This window comes from Excalfactoria chinensis, chromosome 6 (assembly GCF_039878825.1).
Source record: "Excalfactoria chinensis isolate bCotChi1 chromosome 6, bCotChi1.hap2, whole genome shotgun sequence".
NCBI lineage: Eukaryota > Metazoa > Chordata > Aves > Galliformes > Phasianidae > Excalfactoria > Excalfactoria chinensis.
Genome location: NC_092830.1, coordinates 1796324 through 1818806, shown reverse-complemented (window position 1 = coordinate 1818806; position 22483 = coordinate 1796324). Strand labels below are relative to the sequence as shown.

Here is a 22483-nt window from a genome sequence, read left to right as displayed (position 1 = left end):
GGAGGAGCCGCCACACGTTGCGCCAAGGTGACCCCGCGGGCCGGGAGCTGCTCGGGGCTCGGCGCCGCGCTCTTCCCGTTGCGCGCAGTTGGCGCGGGCACGAGGCTTCAGCTAGGCGGGAAGAAACGAGCTCTGCCAGCAGGCGCTGCCGGTCGGGTCCTGCCCGCAGTGTGAGCGCAGAGCCCCTGCAACAAAGCGCTCCTCTCATAGCAACACCAAACATTCCATCAGTGAACAGCGCTATTGCGAGAGCAGCAGGGCTGCTCCCCATCGAGCTCGTTACACTCTGTAGCAAGTCAAGTAACAATTAATGGCTGTGCAAGCTTCCAGTGTGAGACCTGTACTGTAACATTTTGACATCGCAAACACACCCTCTTCACTGGCGCACTGGATTCCAAACGCTTGTAATACACAATTCAACTTGTCGGACTCCTGCAGCAAGCAGCAGGTACACCGTGCTGAGCAAATCAGGCTGAACCTGGGGTGAAAGTTAATTGCAACACAGGCCCAAGTAGTGCCCGACACAGGGCTTCGTTCCTTCACAATAAACACACACACTTCAAATTGTCATGTCCTAGCAGGAGAAAGCACGTGAAGGACATGCACTGAGAAAGAAACAAGACAACAGCCAGGACAGCTAGTAGAAAATTCATTTTATTCATATGGAAAAGGCTACATTTAGATTTGTAAAAGGTCTGCATGTTATGCTGCCCACGTGTCAAAAATCAGTCGTGAAACGCAACAAAAAGGTTACATATTTTTCTACACAGCAGTGCAATTAGTTCACATTGCAATAAAATTAAGTCAAGTATGCAACAGAATCAAAACCATGTGTCTCTCCGTAATCGGCATACCCAGAATTACAGTGCAAAGATCATTTTAGGTTTTCAGAAGTCTGTAGTCAGTCTTTAGAATACCCCAGCGGGCAGGATATCTCAATCCCTTTCATCACCAGCAGTTGTATGTTGTCAATACCGTGCATGAGAAAGTCAGTCTAGAATGAAATGACTTACACCGTAAATAAAATACATTTAGTCTATACAATTAAAAATACAAATCATAGCAGTGAACTAGCAGAAGGAAATCCAAACACACCTATGAAACAGACCATATATCTTGAAGACACACATACAGTATCATCACTTAAAAACGGCTACTTCTCTCCAGCAAAAATAATTTGGCTGCTTTACAACTGCATTAAGGATCTTGTAGTCTGAAGATGCAGATGTCCAACTCTTAAAAACCATAATAAATGTCTTCTGCAAAGCATACAAAGAGGATAAATACTCTCGTCACAGTCATAAGGTTATTTTCTGGAAGTTCTCCCTTGCTCCAGAAACACACTGACATGGGTGGAAAAATAAAACATTCAAGGGGCTCGATGGGACGTTCGAACAGTCGGCTGTGCTCCGTTTCCTTCTAAGTTTGAAAAAAGAACAACTAGAATTTACAGTACTCTGTGGTGTATGAAAAAGTCTTCACAAGTTTACATTGCATATTTCTGAGTCCATTCTCTCGCGTGTCTGTTGTATCTGTACGTGCAGAAAGAAGGCATTACAGTGAAGAGTGTTAGAGAGACACGGACAACGGCCACCTATTTACTTCATGCAGACACTACTGTGCTTTTCACTTCTTAATGTTAAAACTTCTAAGAGCAAAGAAGCACACCAAGGGTATGTTTGGTTCTCAAGGCTGGCTACCAAAGCTACTTAAACTCCTAACTAATCTCACAGGTCTGCACTGGAAAGGCTATCATCGTGCACACTGAACTTGCATTTCACAGCTGGTTCCCTTATTTGATGTACACAGCAAGTGGAATCGGCTGCTAATTATTCCCCAGTGTGTGTGCTATTAGCAGTCCGACAAAGTTCACACCTTGAAGTTGTGTAAAATTCAATATAATTAACCAGTGTTGGAGCGGGTGGGGATGGAAGGCACCACGATTACTAGCATTATTCTCCATCCTGCACTTCCATCTGCATTTCACAAGCTGAAAGGAAAGGCACTGCAGACCAGGTTCTAAGCCTCATGTCTCTGCCTTTTGCTATGAAGCTGACTAGCATTCCCAAAGCTAGGTGTCCCCAGAGGGTGTGTTACTTTGCTTCTGCTCCTTGCATTCCATAACATTCTAATCTCCAGACTAGAAGCGCTTCCTTCAGGGCGATCCAGAACAAATGCTGTTAAGTTTGTTTTTAAAAGCCATTCTCCAGATCAGTATGCCAACTCCAGCACTAACTGCTTTTGTTCCTATCAATGTCATCATGCAAGCCCTTGGATTTTTTGTTATTCTCAGATTATTAAATATCAAGTTGCAGAGCAAAATATCCATTGCCCACCTCCTCTACAAACAGGAGGCTGAAGAAAACGGTTCAGTGAAAGCTGAGGCACAGCTTGTTCAACCTGAGGACAACCTGCTTTGCAGTGTAAGCCACAGATCAAGCACTCCTGAAGCAGATTACATTACTCAGTAGTAGCAGACCCTTAACAGTGCTCATTCTAGAAAAGAAGACCAGACCATAGACTTCTATGCAGTTTCTGCCTCATTCCTTCTCCATCCAGTCCTCAAGGTAAAATAATACTCAGATCTTGATGAAGACATGCAATAATCAATAGGCTACTTGCACACATTGCAAGAGATCTTCAGCAACTCAGCACTAAAGATAACCCACAGGTACCCAAACGTATTCTACAAGGTAAGAAATATTTATTGATATCACAAAACTCCCACAGAATCTCAAGCAGAGATTTTAACAATTAAAATGCTCAACATCGTGGCTACTAAGAAGAAAAAAACTCAGGAAACACAACCCTTAAGTATGAAAAACACCCTCAAGTAAACACATAACATTTTCCATGTCTTCAATGAGAAGCTAGATTAGGCTTCAGCAAGCAGCCGTGCTTCTAACACTGTCTATGAATGTGCTGCACGCCTATGACTGACGTACTGTCAGAACCACCAGTACTTCTGTGGCATGTTATTTCACTCTTTGTAAACTGGACTGGATCTGTTTGCAAAACCTTTGCCTCACAAGGACTATTTTCTCCTTGGAACCTTTGGAAACCACACAGTCTAGTCTGCACGATACAGAGCTTGAACTTCTTGCCACCTGCAATTGCTATGAACTCTCAAGAAATGAATGAATCACTTGACTTGCCATCTACAGATGTCACTACTTAAAGCTGCAGTGCTTGAAGAAGCTACCCTGTGAACACAGAGCTCTGAAACAAACTCCAGGAGTGCCAAAGCCCTGGATTTGCAAGCGACCTTTACATCAGTTATCTGATCTTGTGGGGGTTCAGCCAGGCAGGCAGCCATATCACAGCACTTCAAAACCCTCCATAGGAGCGTTGCACAAATAGCAAGCCTCAACAATGAATTGTGGAAAATACAGAACGTTCAGTGCTTGAAGACCCCAGAGCAGATTCCTACATTGATTTATAACATCCCAATTCAAAGTCAGTTGCGGTCCACAAGCACGTAGCATTTCAGTTATCTGCTGCCCACGTTACCCTCCCAAGATCAGAAACTTCAAGTTCTACAGTGTTCCAGAAAGTGAGAGGTTTCTCTCCACGAGGTGTTGTAAAATGTAAGAAACATGACTGACAATGATCCTTATCACTAAGTAAAGCAAAGTACTATCCTATCCCACATTTATCACATCGTGTCCAAAATCTAAGTTTACTGTTCATACCTGAACATCGTACTAAATGCACAGGATTCATACCTAGAGGACTGCAGTCACAACAATTAATTCCTAGCTGGAAAATTGCTCTTCTCATGTGATGAAAAATAAATAAACAACAGTACGATGGTTTTATGCAAATAGGAACAAACAAATACCTGACAGTTGTGTATGCCTACAGGTTCCTGCTTGTCATTTTACTAACATATGCTGTCAATATTTCAATATCCAATACTCTACCATTAAATATCTCTACAGAGATTTTTCAAGGAAGTGGACAGACTGTGTAGCCAATCACCATCTGCAAGTACCACACAAATACATCTGTGTTATACTCACTTTTCCTTGTCTGACTTGTAGATCTGTGCAATATCCGGTACTAAAGGATCATCTGGATTAGGATCACAAAGTAAGGAGCATATGGACAATAATACTAAATAAAAGAGACACGAGATTAAACAAGTTAGTTCACTTGGTTTCTGCAGTCCAGTACACAACATGAAGAAAGGAAGACTGGAAAGGAACTACACGAGTATGAAGCGCTCAGACACAGCAGTCCCACCCAGGAATATATAATTTCTCTAGGTCTAACGTAGTTTCTGATAGCAGCGCAGAGAACTCACAGTCCACGCACCTGTACTTTTGGTTGTCATCTCTTTCCCATGTCTTAGCTCATCAACACAGAACAGACGATTGAGGAACACAAATATTTTCCAAAGAAAGCCCTTCTATCTGCCATTAATATTATCATTAATATTAGGCTACTGTGCAAATCCTTCCCCACTTCTGTGCTGCTCATTATTTTCCTTCAGTGAACATTTCACTTATTTGATACATGCTTGACTTTCACTGGGGAAATACCGTATTAGTCACTCATGATTCCATTTTCAATTCCTGCTACTGCACCAAGGATACTTGATTTTTCCAGCACTTCCTGCACAGGCACATCAAGTAATTTCAACTCTAAACTTACTAATGTAAGTACTAAAAACACACAATTCTACAATCCAAACCATGTTGCGAGAGGGAATTTCATGCTATAATTACAATCCACTGGTTGTTATTTTAGTTGTTAGATTCACAATTTAGCCAGCTCTTCACAAGTAAGAGGTGCCACCACTTAACCTTTGGAGTCAAGTGACAACTTGGTGCAATATGATTAAGAGCACGGCTATGAACTCAGGAGATGGCTGAAAAGAACAGTGTCAGCAGCCACACTTGAAGCAGCTTTTGAAGTGACATAAAAAGTCTACCAAAAAAGAAAGACCATAACCTCAATGTTCCAAAAATATCTAGTGTACCACCTTGAGAAAATTCAACTACACGTTTAGAATACAGCTCTTAGCAATGACTTAAGACAACAGCTGCATCTTAAAGTTTACCTTAGAGAAATGCCAGTCAGAACGATTTATTTCTTGTTAAAATCTGGTGTGATTAAGATCCCTGCCTACGCAAGTATGCTCAAGCAACAAAAAGCCATCTTGAAAACTCCATAAGCAATCAAAGAGGCCCCCCTACGTGCCATTTACATCCAGGTTTCTTTAGTTTTACAGCTGTGTTCACAGATTTCTCCTCAGTTCCACATGCACAGTCAGCTGTAACAGAGAAGCTGCACTTCAGACTAGTTGTACTTCATCTCCCTCAACTTGCTTGAGAACATTTCCTTGTTACATATGTAATACATGATACAATGTGACACTCCAAATAGGCTGGACAAAGATACTGGTTCATAACAAGGATTCCAATAGAACTAGTCCCTTCTGGGACATGCAGGATCAATAAGGTCCCACTGGCCTCTTAGGACAGTGCAGCAATACAAAGGAAAAAACACTAGCGTGTGCAACGCTAAATCCATTAGCATGTCTGTGAGCTTACCTTTAGATACAGTCAGAGCTGGTGACCACTGCGACCTCAGGATATCAAGACAAATACTCCCATTACTGTTTATGTTTGGATGGTATATTTTTGTTGTAAAAGCAATCTGGAATGAAACAAAGTAAAAGTTGCAACTAACATCACATTGTTTATTACACTGACACTCTCTTCAGTTCCAGTCATGTTAGATCTTCCATACCCAATGCAATCCACTGTAAAGTCGTGCATTTTATCATTAGGATCAGTTTCAGGATTCAGTTGTGTCTGTTTATCCATTGTACATGTACTCCGTCCTTATCTTTCTTACAGAAGCGAGCCCCAAGCAGCAAGGATATAGACACAAAGCTCTGAGCAAAGGACTGCTTCAGTCCGCAGACCAAGTGCTTACCTTTGGAGGTTTGAAAGGATAGTCCGTTGGAAAGTGTACTGTGAGAAAAAACACTCCCCCTTGATACGCGCTATCAGGCTGGAAAACAAACAAACAAACATACAGCCATTAATACATTTCAGCTATTCTGGAGCTTCTCTTCAGATGGCAGAGAACCTCCCAGAGCAACGAGTACAGTAGAAAACCTTCTTTTATCCCCAGCACACAGTCCATACTGAGGATACTGAAGGTTCCCACTGGAAAGCAAAGCTACAGCAGAGCCAGCCACAGTTACTACTGCAGCGGCCCAATGAGTGCTGCCCTTTTTGCAGAGGCTAAAGGAGGGAGCAGCGTTTGACCGGTGGAGCTACAAAACTGCTGCTCCATCAGCTCCAAACCAGCTCCCTCCTCAGTATCTGGGCTGCAAGGAGCTGCTGGAGCTCAGCTCCACGGCACCGAGGGGAACACAAAGATCACAGCATGTCTTCCACATCCTGCCTTCGTGCAACACCACAGCCGCTCTGATACAGTCAGGATCTTCCTCCATCATTAAGCTACAAACATACTCACCTCAAGAAGTGGTTTCTCTTTGCAGATGCAAAGAGTAGGATTTTCCAACATAATTCAGTTGATCATGATGACATCAGGGAGTTTTAAAACACACAACATCTTTGTGACCTGCACAAATCTGTGAACATGCATTTTGTTAGAGAACATGTGCACAGGTTTACGGCCAGGCTGCACACAGTTAATAGATAGAAATAAAACTTTGTTGTAGTCATCTGTTGAAGAGATCTTTTCATTCTTATTTTTTTCTAGAAAAGTTGGAAGAAGAAGCCTCAACGCTAAATGACAGAGAGCACTGCTTCAAGGTCAAAGAAAGGGAAGAAGAAAACCTGAAAATCTCTCTTATTGCTTGAGAAGTCCAAAACAGCAAGAGAGGAATCCAGCCTCAGCCAGGCTGAGGGAGAACCCTGTGGGTTGTCTGATGGGAGCAAACGCAGGCTTTTTGTTCTTTTGCTTTTTAAATATAATGTTCACACCTTAAAAGTCAACAAAAAAATCCCATTCTAGAGACGAGTAGAAGATAAAAACCAATAAACGGCGCACTATGACATGTCTCCTTTTGCATTCAAAATGCAGACAGCGTCACAATGTAAGGCAGCCTATATATAGTACTGTTAAGAAGCCAGTGTTAAGTAACATCAGAAGAGACTGCAGCTGTACCTAAAATTAGGCTTGAAATGGCTGCTTGCATGCATACTAAGTTGATTTGTCAAAGTTAAAATAAGCTAAGATCAGACAAGTTCAGCAACAGAGTGAAGCGAGGTCACACCGTTTAGTAGGTAAGATATATAAAATGGTTGATGCCCACAGGCAGGAAAAGAAGTTATCCTATTTACACATGTCATACGTGAGTTCTGAAACTAAGTTTTAGCCCCGTGTTTCTCTCAGCCCCTCAGAAGACATACAGGATGTGCATCCTTCTTACCTTACATTATTGAGACAAAGGATAACGTGCTAATGGTTGTGGCTGAGAAAGTCTGGCAAGAGATGCTCACTCTTATTCTCAACTACAGAAATGTGAGGAACCTGAAGACAATATTTTCCACTACAGGATATAAGAAGCAAGTTGAGAACTAAAAAAAATAATAACAATTTAAGTTGGAACTTAAATGCTAGTATTTCCCTTAACTCGGGTCATTCAGGACAGACATACAAATACTGGTGGCAAAGATTTTTGTAACCCTATATTCTTGGATATTCTTTGCTGTTCTGCTATTCACCTTTAAATGGTGCAGAAGGTCAAGAGCACAATGACTGGGTATGTGAAGGAGCACGGCTGTTAAAAAACAACGGCAGAAGTATTACTACCTATAGAAATGCTTTTCATGATCACCAGAGCTCCTGCTGTGCCATCACAACAGACTCTAGCCTGCCACTGACAAAACACTCACTGATCTTCCACTGCTTCAGAACAACTGTGATAGAGATACAGAAATAGTCCCAAATGAGTCACAATTTCGCTTTCCTCCACCACTGCATCTCACTGGATTAAGTACTATCTCAATTTTCCAGCTCTCTATCAGATCCAGAAGCTTTTTCTCCCCCCAGGGTTACTGCATCCAAGGGAAAAACACCAGGAATACCAGTTTCTTGCCGTGGTATTTGTAAGCACCCTTTCTCTCAGGTGGTGTTTTCATTCATTCTTCTTGCTCACACCCTCGCTCATTTTCCTTTAGAACGTTCTGTTCTTAAGCTACGTCGCCTCCTCTTGTGTTGTGAATCATAAATTGCATCTTTCAGAGGTTTTCTTCAGATTGAGGACATCTTTCTCACACAGAAACCACAAGTTCTCTTGGCTTAGAGTTCCCAAAAGCCAGTTTTGCCAGAGCCGCTTCACACCCCCTGCTATATCCTAAAAGCCCCCATCTTGCACAACACCAATCTTGTTTACAGTTAGCAACTTCAACGTTGCATGACATTGACTATTTCTCCTTTCAGATGGCTGTATCTTTCAGAATTGAAATCATCTTCGAAAAGATCTTTCAACTAATTCAAGCGCTGCAGCTGACCAATTAAGCATCCCTAATTTCAGGCAGAAGAAGAAAGACTTTTTTGATCAGTTAAAAGAAGAAATTAGTATCGGACTACCAGGAACAGCAGTGTAAGCCCCAAATCATTAGCCAGCACACAGCACAGCTGAATTTGACTGCCAGGTTAACAGAAAGCCAAACGAACACTTCCGTAATGTAAATGGCAACAAGTCTACTTTTTAAGGGGGAATGAGTTATTATACTTACAGGTCCCATAATAGTGGCTTGCCAATGAAACACTGCAAGTCAAAAAGATAAAATAATGAGAACTTTTGCAAGCTTTTTCTTAACTGACATAAGGCGAGCCATGGCAACGTCCCAGGAGGAGCTTACAGTCATCTCCAACAGGTCCAGCAGAACAGTGGGCTGGGGGGTCTCGCTGCAGATCACTCAGTTCCTGTAAGTAACACGCAAATATTGGCAATTAAACACACGAGCAGACACCACACAGCATCATCACTTCAAAATGAAGACACAAAGGTTTTATTAAGTAGATCCATAATGTTTTGAAAGTAATTGAAACTTGAAGTGCCCTTTGATAATGGAAAGATTTCTTCTAGATAGGTTAGCAGCTGAAGACAATGTCAGGCTTAATTCAAGGCTTAAACAGGCACCAAGGTGACCCCAAGTAACATTAGTGTACGCAGTATGGTCAGACCTCTCACACAAGGTGAAGGGTCAAAACTGAACCCCAACTGCTGGGATATATTTATCTTTTTACAACATTCAATGAACAACTCACAGTGCCCTTCTCCAGACAGCTCACTGACCAAGGACAAGGTGCCCAGCACCACAACTCAGGCACACTTCTGACGGGTAACTCTCAGCCTCAGATTTAAAGAAAAGCAGAATATTCAGCCTCTTCGGTGCAAGAAGTTATATTACAACCTCACTAAGTCACTCCTTCAACTATGGGACTGAAAACAAGGGAGTTGTCTGCTATACCCAAACAGCTAGGGTGAACTACCAGCCCCCAGCTTCATTGCTCGGGGGGAACCCTAAGCTGTATCAGAAGCAGCACCCTGCCTAGGCTCAGCCTAAGAGCCAAGAGCAGAATCCTGTACAAGTGCAGCTGCTTTTTTATCTGGATTCAAATTTCATGAAGGAACAGCACAGAGAAGGGTAACCAAGTCACTGCCTGCACAAGAAGTCAACAAGTCTCAAGTTTCCACATATCACGAGACTCCATGAGCAGCTCCTGCCACTGTCTGCTCTGACTTGCAACGCAAGGTCCAACCAAGAGAACACTGAGTTTGCATGAAAAAAGCGAGAGTAAGAAAGCAATCTGCACAAGACCGGTGGCCAAAAGGGACACCTCAAAACCCAAGAATTCCATCTTAGAGCAATTATATGTGACTACTAACTTAAAGGCAACAATGGGGAGAAAGAGTTAAACTCAACATCTCTAACATACATGCAGACATTTCCTCGTGCATGTGCCCCACCAGCACAGCTGCCAGGCAGGCACCTCATCTTGGAGCCCCAAGTCCACAACACCACTTCCATTTGTTGGATGCATTCATCAAGACCTTCTAGACTAGTTCATTAATTCATACCAACACTCATAATTCCAAACTGGTAGGAACTAGAAAGGTGTATATTTCCAGCTTTTTCAGGCTAAGGACACTATCAACCGTCCACAATAAAAGCATGCTTTTAACCACAGCTTGCTAAGACCTAGATCAATGCAATCATATTATTTTGTAACCAAGATGAAGACAAGTCTCTCTTCAACCTAATGTGTTAAGTGAAGGTCCCAACTCATGCCACACTTTGCTCTCAAGAAATAACGTACTGACACCAACATGCTCCAGCACACACCATGCTTTACCCCAATAGGACCATAACCAACTCAGATAGAGAAGACAACTAAGCTGAGGACACTGATAGGACTAAGTCTTCTAATCCTCTCAAGCACTGAAAGAAATACAGAGTTAAATAAAATATTGCTAATTCTATGCCACCAACCGGCTGCAATTAACAGGTGCAACAAGAAATGATTTTTCCTGTTCCAAACTATAGAACAGCAACAAAACCTAAACATAGGCAGGGCTGCTAATGAAGGAACAGCAGCACTATGTTAGAGATGTTAACCATCAGCTACTGAAGAGGGACACAGCAAAGCCTCCAAGTGAACATCTCCAATTCATCACCTCCCCACATGCTGTAATAGATCTGTGGGCAACGTGAGACAAAAAAATTACAAATCAAGTTTAACTGATGTAAAACTATGATACACGCTAAAAGGTGGAAGTACGTCTGAATGTGCAGACAAGAGCTTTGCCGCTGAAGGACACTAAAGAATAGACTTCAGAATTGTAAAGCTGGTGAGGACAGGGCAGCTGCTCAAGCGGTTACGTGCCTCATTAAATACAGTTAGATATTGTCTCCTCCAAAGCCACTGGAATGAGATCAGAAAGGGAGATGAATGTTTTAGCATAGTACCTATGGATACTCAGTAAGCAGGAGTACTAATAAGAGAGACCTAAAAATATTCCTCATTTTTACTGCTAAGCAAGCCTGCAGGCTACGAGGAGACAGAAATAGACCATGAGCAGCATCACTAAAAGCTATTTTAATTCTTTAAGATACATGAAACCACATCCAGAGCTTTTTCCCCACACCATTATTTAAAACCAAGGTTTTGAAGTATCTCAGCTATGCTCCTCATCTCTTGCACAAAACGCACTGTGCTTCCTACTAAGTGCTCACATCCACCTCTGCTCCTATATTAACAGTGGATGGAACCATCTGAAGAAAAGCAATTAAAGCACAGATTGTACTGAAGTTAAAGGATTCCCTCTTCTTTCTAAGTTTAGTGAGTGTAAAACTCATATTTAATCACAACATCTCTTCAAGTTTCATTCCAGTAACAAAGGATTTAACCTATTTTTATACAACGCGTAATGCAAAATCCATTCTGTGATGTCACAAGTGATGTTTTGGAAGCAAACGAAAACACTTTCTATTAAGGATCCAAAAGTTTCCTTAGTGTGTTGATTGCCACCCAAAGAAAGCATGCAGTTAGAAGCCAAGTTATTTTCAACATGAAGATGTAAGCTGGCACGTCCCGCCCATCTATGCATATGAAACACATACTGAAACAAACAGACATTTAGTTCAACAGCATGTCTGAATGTTGGAATGCCTCCATTCTTACTGAGTGGCAGGTGAAAAAACAATCAAGCACTGTGCTGACAAGATGAAAAACAACAGCTATTTTCAAACCAGTCTTCAAATGTGTCAGAGAAGATGCTGCTGGTTTCAAAATCTTTAAGTAAAGAAGTCCAATTTCTTAACGCAGGTAACAAGAGCAAGCAAACACAGGTTTTGTAAGCAGTTCACAATGCAATCAACCACGCAAAACATTAATACTAGAGGGGCATCCAAAATTACAGGACTTCAGATGAAAACCATCCCACCAGATGTAACGCAGAACTGACAGGATAACAAACTCGCCATTAGGTAAGTAACGAGAGAATTCAGAGCAGGGATCTCTCAGAAATGCTTCTACACGGGACCAATAAGCAGAGCTGACCTACACAACTTACATAACCCAGCAGCCTGCATTACCTCCTACTTGGCACAAAAATCGCATCATCTCCATTTCCAGAAGTGGCAACCATAAGGACTCATTTGAAAATATCCCTCCCAACTAAAAGTACAGCACTGCTTTTCTTTCCCATAATTGCTAACATCCGGAATAAACAACACCCACCAAGCAGCGGGTTGTTCTTTCACAGCCTTCCATTATTCGTGTTCAGCCCTCAAGTCCACAGGGTGTCCTTTGTGGAGTCCTTCAAAGCAGACCAATGAAAGAAGGCAGTAAAGACACAGATCAAAGTGGCCGTACTGTGTAGGTATCAGTCCTAACTGGTGTGTGACGTAAGACACTAGTACTCACGTTCTGCAGTTGTGCTTCCTCCATAGGTGCCATCATTCTGACAAGGCAAACTACCACCATTACTGCCAACACTCAGGCTTGTGACCAAAGCCCCTCAGCTGTGTTCAAGCACAGTTGTGAAGCACCCTTAAACTACCCAACCTTAACCAGAGGCTGTATGTCTCGACTAACAAGTTCCCAAGCAATATCGCTGTGCACAGCCTTGAAGTCAGCACTTCTTCACTTTCAAAGAACGGAAAAGTAATCTAAAAAGATTAACAGGACATGAAACACTCCCTCTCAAGGATAAATGTCATATCTATTGAATACAAGACTTGTATTCAAGTATGTACTGTCACACTTAAGACAGCTGTGCCTTCCCAGTACATATGGAGATCACTAAAGCAGAAAGAAAATTTACACAAGACAAGTGTAAGAAAAATACAGCAAACAACCCTATTGTAGGAAGATGTCATTTGGAAGAGCACAAGCTATGGAAAAGATACCAGAACACCACCAGACCTCCCTTTTGCTTTGTCTGTTCATCCTAATGGGACAAAAATAAGGTATTCAGAACAATCCCCCTCTTACAAATGCAGGACTTGAAGAAAAAGTGAGAAAATCCAAAGCCAAGAAAGTGCAAAGCATCACCATATTGCACAGAGGCACAGCAGAGCTTAACGCTAGGAACAAAACAGTCATTGGCACGGGGTTGCTCCGAAAGTAACGCCTCCCGTTAATTCCCACGGAAACTACAGGACACAAAAAGCACAGCGATGCTGCTCGATAGAGCAAATCCTCAGCTACAAAACGCTGCTTTTCAACACGGCCACCGTTAGCTCCGTATTGGTGGCAGCGATGAACAGCGGGCTGCGTGCCGTGCTCCTCAGAACCTGTGCCAGCAGAGCTGCTCCACTGTCAGCACTGCAGAAACAGCCCCGTCCCTTCAGTCTCCTTGAAAGTTCAGCAGGCACCGATGACTACCAATGGGTGCCATTTTATCTGCACGGAGGGACTCAGGGATACACCTTTGCCTCGTAAGCTTTTCCACGACAGCCCCCACGTCGTAAGGCCACCCCTCCGTTGCCATCTGTCGCGACACAAGGTGACGATATACCGGCAGGAATCCTACGGCCGCGATATCCCTCCGCCCTACGTTCACTCCCCTCAGGGCAGGGAGAGCGACCGAAAAGCACCGAGAAACCCCCACCCCCACCCCCACCCCCACCCAGCTCCCGACGGAGACAACAGCTCAACCCCCCGGCGGCCTCCCCGGCCCCACTCACTTTCTGTATCCGCTTCAGCGCCATGGGAGCGCAAGGCGACGGCAGCGAGGAGCGCGGCGGGGGGAGGGCCGGGAGGCGGGGCGGGCGGCTAACGGCATCCGCACGCGCCGGCGGAACGGGAAGTAACAGTGAGGGGAGGGGCGGCGGGCGCTTTGTGTCCGCCTTCGCGGGGCACGCTGGGTAGCGCGGGCGGAGATGAGAGCGGCGACGCGGCGACCGCCGCCCCCTCGCGGCCCGGAGGTGCGACCCCCCGTAGCTCCTCCCCTCCGTAGCTCCTCCCCTCGTCCCTTTCGCGGCGTCGAGGCCTTCAAAAGGGGCGGGCCGCGGCGCGTGCGCCCTGCGGAGCCGTGTGTGTCCTCTGCGGAACGGGAGCCATGGGGCTGGGGCAGAACAGCGCCGTGCGGGGTGGGTAGGGGCGCGGGCCTACGCGGGGCAGAGGGACTGAGTGGGAGAGGAGAGAAGAGAAGGGGGCGCCGGCCCGCATGACGGATCCCTGCCGGCAAAATGGCGGCGGAGCGCCCTCAGGGCCTGCGGGCTTGCGTCCGTGAGCCGTTCGCGGCTGGCTTTGAGGGGAGGGGTCCGCGAGTGAAAGGCCGCCGTGTTGAAAGGAGTGGGGCAGGGCTCTGAGCGCGTGGGGATCAACGGGTCGTGAGCTCGAGGGAATTAGTGCGATTCTTGCGCGTTTAGTGAGGGAGGAGCGGCCTGCTCTGTGCGGCGGGGGATGCTGCGCTCTGCCGCCTGCGGGGCGCTGGGAGCGGCGGGCGGAGCTCCTCCTGGCGGCCGGGGCTTCAAGCAGGGAAACGTGGCCTGAATTGTTGGGTGTGAAAAACCATCTTTACTTCCATCGGTTTGAAGTTAGAGAGAGGGTTTGATTCTCCTCTGCAGGGCCGGCCTCAGTGCCTGCTCGTCTCTTGTTTTGTTTACTAAGAAAACTAACTTTAAAAGACTTCCGTATCTTGTTCTGTCCTAGTAAGGCTTTCAGTAAGTTGCCTTGGGGGGGGTGAAAGTACAGGTGGGCGGTAGTGGTGGTTTTAATGGCAATTGTCTTTCATACAGCTGGGACCTAACGTGGCTGAATCTGTGCCATTAAGTATAATCCTTTTGGATCCATGTTCTTTCCTGTACCACTACAACAGGTTTTTAATCTAAGTTGCTTTTTCTTACTCTTGTGCTGTGTTAGTAAATTAAATAATTTCCCCATTGCCAAACATCTCTTTACTTTGTTTGGTTACAGCATGCATTATATGAGTTACTCAATGCCCATGCCCTGGAGGGCTCTGTTTGGGTTGTTGATGCTGCGTGTTTGTCTTTAGTGACCTTCCTAAAACTGAAACGCTAAACAGGCTTTTTTGCTTGTAGTTTAATGTGCTGAACTTGGAAACACTGTATTTTTCCAACGTTGATATCACAAGTTGATGAAGAAAAGGTTAAAAACCAACCAACTGAAAAACAAAGAAAACTACCTTGCCACTTTAATCCTCACCCTTATATAGGAGGCACTGAGGTGGGAGGGAGCTCTGGTCAGTGGAGAAGAGCACATTAACTGGGTGCGTGTCCAAATAAAACCAATATTGTTCTAAAATGCTGTGTTTTGCCTAGAGAACAGAAAGATCTCTTGGAATGTCAGAGGTGTTGTCTTGAGCACAGAGATGTTTACTGCTGGGATTGGTTTTATTTCGATATCGTGGTCAGTAAACTGAGGTGTTTTTTCTTCTTGCTGTTGTAGTTGAATGGATTGCTGCGGTCTCCTTAGCTGCTGGAGCAGCTGCCGTTGGGTATCTAGCTTACAGAAAATTTCTCTCTAAAGACAAATGCTGCAAGGCAATGGTGAATCTCCATATCCAGAAGGATAACCCCAAGGTAGTCCATGCATTTGATATGGAAGATCTGGGAGACAAGGCTGTGTACTGTCGTTGCTGGAGATCTAAGAAGGTAAGAGAACCGTGCACATCGACAGCATTGGAAAACTTATTCGTTTTTCAGTAAAACCATCTTAGTGCTTCATTTAGCAGAAACTAGCTTTTTTTCACTGCAGTGAGATGTAGCAGTATTTCAGTCCTTAAAGCCATGTAGATTTATGCAGAGTGAAACCTTTGAATCAGCATTGATAGCTAAAACAATGTTTCTGTGGCTGTGGAGAAGCAGTTTCACTTGAGAGTACAGCTGCTCTACAGACTAACCAGTCATAAATATCAGGTTCCATTTTGCCACTGTGGTTTATCCAAAATTATTGGTCTGTTGGTAGATGAAGGAGAACCCAGGAACCACAGTCTGAGAGGACCTTCAGTACCTCTTACTGGGGGAAAATGGGAGCTTACTTTATCAGTTAGAAGATTCCTTGCTACTAGTTTGTATGGGTAAAAGCAAAACATTAACAAGTCTCTTGGTATACCAGAGCTGGTGTCAAATAGTCATTTGACATGCTTGAGCTCTCTGCTAAATCATGTGGACAGGGAGAATACAGAATTGGTTTGGGAGGAGCCTTGTTTGTGCATGCGGTATTGGTGCTGTCCTGCATTTATTGTTGCAGTATTGCTGTGTACAACAGAGAACTGCCTTTTGCCACTCAAATGAGTACAGCAGCAAATTTGTTTCCAGTGGTGATGGAGGTAATCTACGTCATGGCGGCCAGAAGTTTTGGAAGAATCTAAACAGATGGACTTAAAGCATTTGTCTTTGCAACCCTTGGTTTTGGGGGTAGCCCTATAGAAAAGCCAGCGAAACTATACTGGCATACTTTTTAAACTACTTGAGAAATTAAGAATCCAACCTAGATATGGGTTTGTCCAATTTGTTTGCATATGAACGTGCCTCAGTTGCTTAACTTCAGTGTTAAGTGTGATACCTGACCTTTCAGAAACACTGAAAGCACTGATCAGCTTTAAGTCTAACCTTTCATGCCATTGAGAACTACTTAATACATGTGTAGTGCTAGTTCTGGGTTCTGCAATGAGAGAAGACAGAGAGAGTAGTCTGTTTACAGCTGGCATGCATTTAAAAGCTGTTTTTAAGTTGAGGTGCTAATGTGTGGGTTAAATCTCAACTGAGAGCTAGAATTGGAAGCTGCTCTGAGTGCCACGGCTTCAGAACAGAGAAGGGTGGAGGAAAAAAGCTGCGTTAATATTTGCAGTTGGTGGTAGTATCTGAGCTGGAGTTTAATCCAGGTTAAAATACTATAGGCACCTTTCTTCAGTACTTGTGACATAAGAAATTGTTACTCAACCCTTGTTATTTATACTTAACTACCTCCTCTGTAGAAAATAGAAGGGATATCTGGATGTAGGGTTTGCATTGCAGCTCTTGCCGTTATTTCAGCTATTTTTTGATACTATCTTTTTGAAGTGAAATCAGAATCTGATCAAGTGTCTTTTGCCGTGTATTGAGGGGTGTTGTTAGTTCAGGAACATACCGCCCTACTGAGGCTGCTGTAATCTCATGCTAAAAGGAAGTAGGTGAGGGATATCATATAAGGAGTCTGTTCTTAGAATGTGCGTTATTTGACTGTGTAAGCTTGTCTCAGCAGACTAAGCCTGGTCTGAGGCATGAGGCTGTTAATGGAACCTGTAGCATTATGCACCACAGGTTATTTCACTGTGCACTCAGAGTGTGTTTGGGAAGCTTAAATAAAAAGTTATTCTTCAGTTGTTGCGTGATTTACTTGTTTGGTTTGGTTTTCCTGAAATAGTGTAGTTCAAAGGAGTGGGTTTTTAAGTTTGTTGCTGTTATTTGTGCTGGCTTAAGTTCGAATGCTTGCTTAATCCTTTGTAGAAAGCATTTATTTATTTGTAACACGGTACCTTCCGATAAGTCTGCCTTGGGTTGTAGTAGTCTGTCAAAGTGGGTGGTAGGTAGCTTTTCTTAAATGGCCCTTTCCTATTCAGCACTGTGCTCTGCAGAGACTTCATAGCACTGCTTGTCAAGTTTAATGCAGAAACCCTCTGTACTGGTGTAGCGGTATTGTCTTAAAACCAGACAATAATTAGTCTGAACTTAGAGCATCTGCACTGGTTGGTGTTTTTTTTAAGCTTTTGATGGAGAAGGAGAGGGGGAGGGATGTCTTAATTGGTTTATTTGTAATTATCTTCAATCTGTGTGTCTTCCAGAGCAGTGTTAGTCCCCAGGCTGCAGGCCGAGTGCTGCTGCAGAGCATCGGAAGAAGCAAACTTGTTTGGTGTCAAGGGAAATAAACTGAGCTGTCCAGACCACTGGACAATTCCCTCAGGGCTTGAGCTTTGCCCGCAGTTGCTAGCCTGCTGTGTCTTAAACAGGATAAACATGCTGTGCCAGGCCCAGCTGCAGTCTTGAAGGTGAACAAGTAGATGCCCTAAAAAAAAATGCAGCATTCTTTGTGTTGTATGTGGCTTGCTTTTTTGTGCCTGGTGTTCCATCTTCTGGGAGCTAGTGGTTTAGAGACCAGCAGGCCCTGAGGATGCCAAGCTGTCCAAGTAGGTAGCTGTTAAAGACACCTCGATGCTAGCTAATTACTATGAATTCCAACTTTTTTGTCACCTGCAAATGTCAAGTGATGTTGCTGCAGCTGGACTGTGGGCCTGCCTTCTTGGGCTATGTGAGATGTGTCTACTGTAAGCTGGGTAGGTGCTTCTGCAAAGGCAGATAGACTGTGGTGTTGTATAGAGAAACAGCTGGCCCAGGAACATCTGGGTGAGGAGCTGATGAGTATCCTATGAATTAGGGTTTAATTTCTGCCAAGTGTCTGTCAGTACCTACTCGCTGAGTCACTAATAACTGATTTGACAATGAAGTTCCTGTGTGAATCAGCTTACGTGACTGTTCTCCAAAATCTGGGGGTTCTTAATTTAGAAAACTCACCTGCCATTTATAGCATGGGTTTTGACGTCTTGTAACTGTGGAAAAACAAAACTCTCACCACTCCCTCTGCTTCCACCCTACCCTGCAGGCATATGCCTCTATTTTTAGTACTCTCAGAACGATTCTTTCTCACTAGTATGTTGTCTTCAGGATATTCCTTTCTTGTGATACTTGGAAATCTTTTCTAGCTAAGCATGGGTGACTGGGCAGTAATCATAATCAAGGACTATGACTGGGCTATGAATATTGGAACCACCAGAATGTCAGAGTTGGTTTGGTGGTGACCGTGAGGGAACACTGATGTTCTAAGGGCACAAGCTTAGTAATACCCAACTTAAATTCCAACCATTCCAGAGCGAACAAAATAGAAAGTGAATACAAATACTGGTGTGATACATGCGAAAAGGGCACAGCCCTGAAAATGCATCCTTGAGAAGTGGTAGGCTCTAATCTAACTCTTTGCTTCACAGAATGTCCATTGGCTCTTGCATGTGAAAAGAGCTGTTTGGGAGCAGAATAGATTTGAGCAGTCCAGGACCTGGGCAGCTACAGCTGGTTAAAGGAGTCCCTCTGGGTCTTGCTCTGACCGGGTCGTTCCAGTTTTGTTGATGGAACAAACATTTCTTTGAATTACTTCGTCAGTATTACCCTTACAAGACCCTGATGAATAACCATGTCAGCAGGAAGTGTGTTTTATTTCCATCATCAGGTCAGAATCCTGATGTAGAATCCAGCTTTTGCAAATGGACTTGAGTATTGGTGAGATAAGCTGGCTATGTCAGATGACATATGTCAGGTCTGCCACTCTAGCTGTCTGGTGGCGGGACTTATCTGTCAGTGTCTCTCTTGAGTAAGAGATTAGCTAGGAAAGCTGTCCTTTCACTCGTCACATGCTAAAAGAAACTGGAGCGGGAGGTAAAAAAGCTTAGGATCTAATTGTATTGCATTTCCTCTCCTCACTTAACTTCTGTAACTGCACTCAGTTCTGGCTGTGGCTCAGGAAGAGGAAGTGTTGGACAAAGTTGAGAGCAAGAAACTCCAGATAGTCCGAGCTGACCTTCAGCTGTAACCTGCATTTTCACCATGCTGACCTGAGGCTGGAACACCAAATGTGGTGTTGAGTGGCTTTGTTTTTCTAACAAGCTTCTTGTCCACTCTGCGCTCACATGGACAGAACTAGTGTTCAGCCAAACTTCAGGGACACCTGAAATGGCAGTGCCAAAATGAAAATCTGCAGCCACAGTGGATTTAATAATATGTTCCACTGAACTTGGAGTGTAGGTTCTTAATTCTGACTGTGAGTGTACTTCATATGTCCTTAATCTGTGTTTTTTCTTTTCCAGTTCCCGCTGTGTGATGGCTCTCACACACAGCACAACGATGAAACTGGTGACAACGTTGGGCCTCTGATCATCAAGAGGAAGGAGGCATAGAGTGGACAGTAGAAGTTGCGAAATGAATGTCTGACATATCCTCTGCTCGCTTGTAATTGGGGGAAAAAACACAAATTTGTTGTCGTGTCACTGAAGAATTTCCAGTGTAGTTTATACATCAGGCTTGTTTATTTTTTCTGGGGCTTGTCTTGTTTTAATCACTACAATGCATAGTTTACTAAATAGTCATAGTTGGGGTTTTTTGTCCTGTGATGTGTGTGTACTCTCTCATTGAGTATGAAGCTAAACTGACGCATAGAATGTATGAGGCTGTTCAGGAAAAGACATATTCAGGAGGTAGTTCTGAGAGGTTTGAAAGTTACCTGTCTGGATAGGGTTTCACTTAGAAAGCAGTGGCAAGAAGGAAATTGTGGTGCCAGAATGGAGCTTAACTTGTAATTATACTGCATTTTCTGCAGGTGTCACGTTTGGCCTATTACACGGCTCTTTGGTGTGGGCTCTGTCACAGAATGTGTTTACAATTGCTGATTATGAACAGACAATGTGAAATGCTTAGAACATAATGGGGCTAAGGGGCAACTTTGCCTTTTACAGCAGTGTTGAAACTTGACCCTACTATCATGTGGTATCGTGAATGTACTACCAGAACTGCAGGCCTGTATTGAGAGCAGGATTAGGAAGGCGATCTGTGAGAGCTTTCTCAATAAACAAGTGGAAGGATATGAAGTGCTCAGAGTGCTGGGTGAGGGGTTGCAGGGTTGTTTTTACTGCTAGAAACACTTAGTTTCCTTTGCAGTCTCTGACAGTGGAGCTAACTTCCCCAGACTGCAGGACAGGGAGGCTGTGCTGATTTATTTCAGAAGCTGAAAGAAAAAGTAAAACCCCACCCTCTTCTTCATTGGTCTGGCTGGTTCCAGAAGATGCTTCCTGCTGTTGCAGAGGGGGCAGGCACGCCTTTCCTTATTAAGTGGCCTTAGGCTCTACGTGTCTTAAATAGCTCCTGCCTTCCTGGGCTCACTGCTAATGTGGATCAGCTAATTTTACCAAAAGAACAAACTTGGACAGGCTTCGGTAACAGGTAGAAACGTGGACAAAAGGAAAGATGAGACAAAGAGGACTCACATCCTCCTTTTGTATGGCACTTGTCTGCCTTATCTAACACAGTTGCATAAATGGCCACAAGTCTCCTTGATTAGCTTTTGATTTATCAATGTATAAATGACTACAAAGCAAAACCCAAAGAGTGTGATGGCAGAGGGCAGTTTTGCATTAAACCTGGTCCCACTAGCATAACTGCAGCTTGTGTAAGATTGAGCTCTTTATGTCAAGAGAGAGAATGGCTACCTCAAAGCTAGAGAGAATGTCTTCTCAAGAAGTTGAACTTTTAACCGTAAAGATTTTTCCAGATAATTGTGGCAATAAGAACTGTGTCTTTAAGATAATGTTTGCTGCAACTGGCCAACACTAAAAAAAAAAAACCAATGATTTGCTTCTCCCTAGTGTGCGAATTTCTGAGGCTGAGGTCTTAGTTGGCAGAAGGTGTGGAAAGCAGAGCAGGTAAGCAACACAGACGCTAAAGGGTTTGCAGGCAGAGTATTCGAGTGGGGTCAACTACTGTCTGTGACAGACCTCTGCTTGTAAGAGGTTGCAACTGAATATATTTAGTCTCATCTTTCTCTCCCCATCTTGACTGTAAAGCTACCTGTTGTTGGTTTTGTTGTTTGTTTTTTTTTTTATGTGCCCGAGTACTGATGGATATGGAAAATGGTTTTAATCTTAAATTATCAAATATATTTGTTTTATCCGAAACCAAGTTCTCTCTGCATTACTAGAATGTGGCACTGGATATTTCTGTATTTTTTTCATATACATGCAATTGAGCTCACTTTGATCTCAAGGTTGTCATGTTTGAGTTCTCATAGGTGTGCTGTTTGTTCCGAGGAAGAATTGCGCTGTAAGTAGAGCTATAATCCAGTGCTGCTGTAACCATAAACCTGTGTCTGGGTTGGGTTTTCCTTCTGAGACTTCCTGCTAGCAGCAGAGTTGTGCTGCTTTGGAAGCAATGCAAGTTCACTGAAAACTGCATTTGTGTTTTGAGAGACGAAGTCCTGAAATCTCAATGAATCTTCTGAGTCATAAGACTGTTTCCTCCAGTAGGACAGGGAAATGCCTTGTGGTACTTGAGCATCAGGAAGTGGGGGGGCTCCATGAGAAGCTCTTCTTCCTGGGAGAGAAGAAGCAAAATCTTTGCTGATTTACATCCTGGTGGGTTTGTCTGGGAGAAGCGACACACTGAGAAATGTTGCCATCAAGTGTTTGTGGTTTCTTTCCATGTACATACAGTTTTCTGTACTGTACCTAAAAGTTCCACTACATTTATATGTGAGCTATTAGAACACAATAATGAAAAGAGATGCCTGAATTGAAGTAAATAAAATTGCCAGTCGTCTCAAAGAGCACCACAAAGTACTGCTCTGGTTTTTGCCTCCATAGCAGAGTAGGTTATAGTCTCATGCTAGTCTGAGTGCTTGGCTGATCCAGTGTTCTCTGCAATCTTTTCAGTGCTTT

General features: G+C 43.7%; 2 protein-coding genes across 2 annotated transcripts; one reads left to right on the top strand and one right to left on the bottom strand.

The window, feature by feature from the left end:
• Positions 1-636: 636 nt before the first annotated feature.
• On the bottom strand, positions 637-13823 carry UBE2D1 (ubiquitin conjugating enzyme E2 D1). Its single transcript, XM_072340188.1, has 7 exons — positions 13692-13823; positions 8856-8919; positions 8730-8761; positions 5947-6024; positions 5559-5664; positions 4023-4116; positions 637-1532 (listed from the first exon to the last, which is right to left on the bottom strand). The coding sequence occupies exons 1-7, from the start codon at positions 13713-13715 to the stop codon at positions 1487-1489; spliced, it is 444 nt and encodes a 147-aa protein (XP_072196289.1). The 5' UTR covers positions 13716-13823; the 3' UTR covers positions 637-1486.
• Positions 13824-13850: 27 nt separating this feature from the next.
• On the top strand, positions 13851-21806 carry CISD1 (CDGSH iron sulfur domain 1). Its single transcript, XM_072340189.1, has 3 exons — positions 13851-14096; positions 15418-15623; positions 19865-21806. Exons 1-3 carry the CDS (start codon positions 14066-14068, stop codon positions 19952-19954), a joined length of 327 nt encoding a protein of 108 aa, XP_072196290.1. The 5' UTR covers positions 13851-14065; the 3' UTR covers positions 19955-21806.
• Positions 21807-22483: the final 677 nt, after the last annotated feature.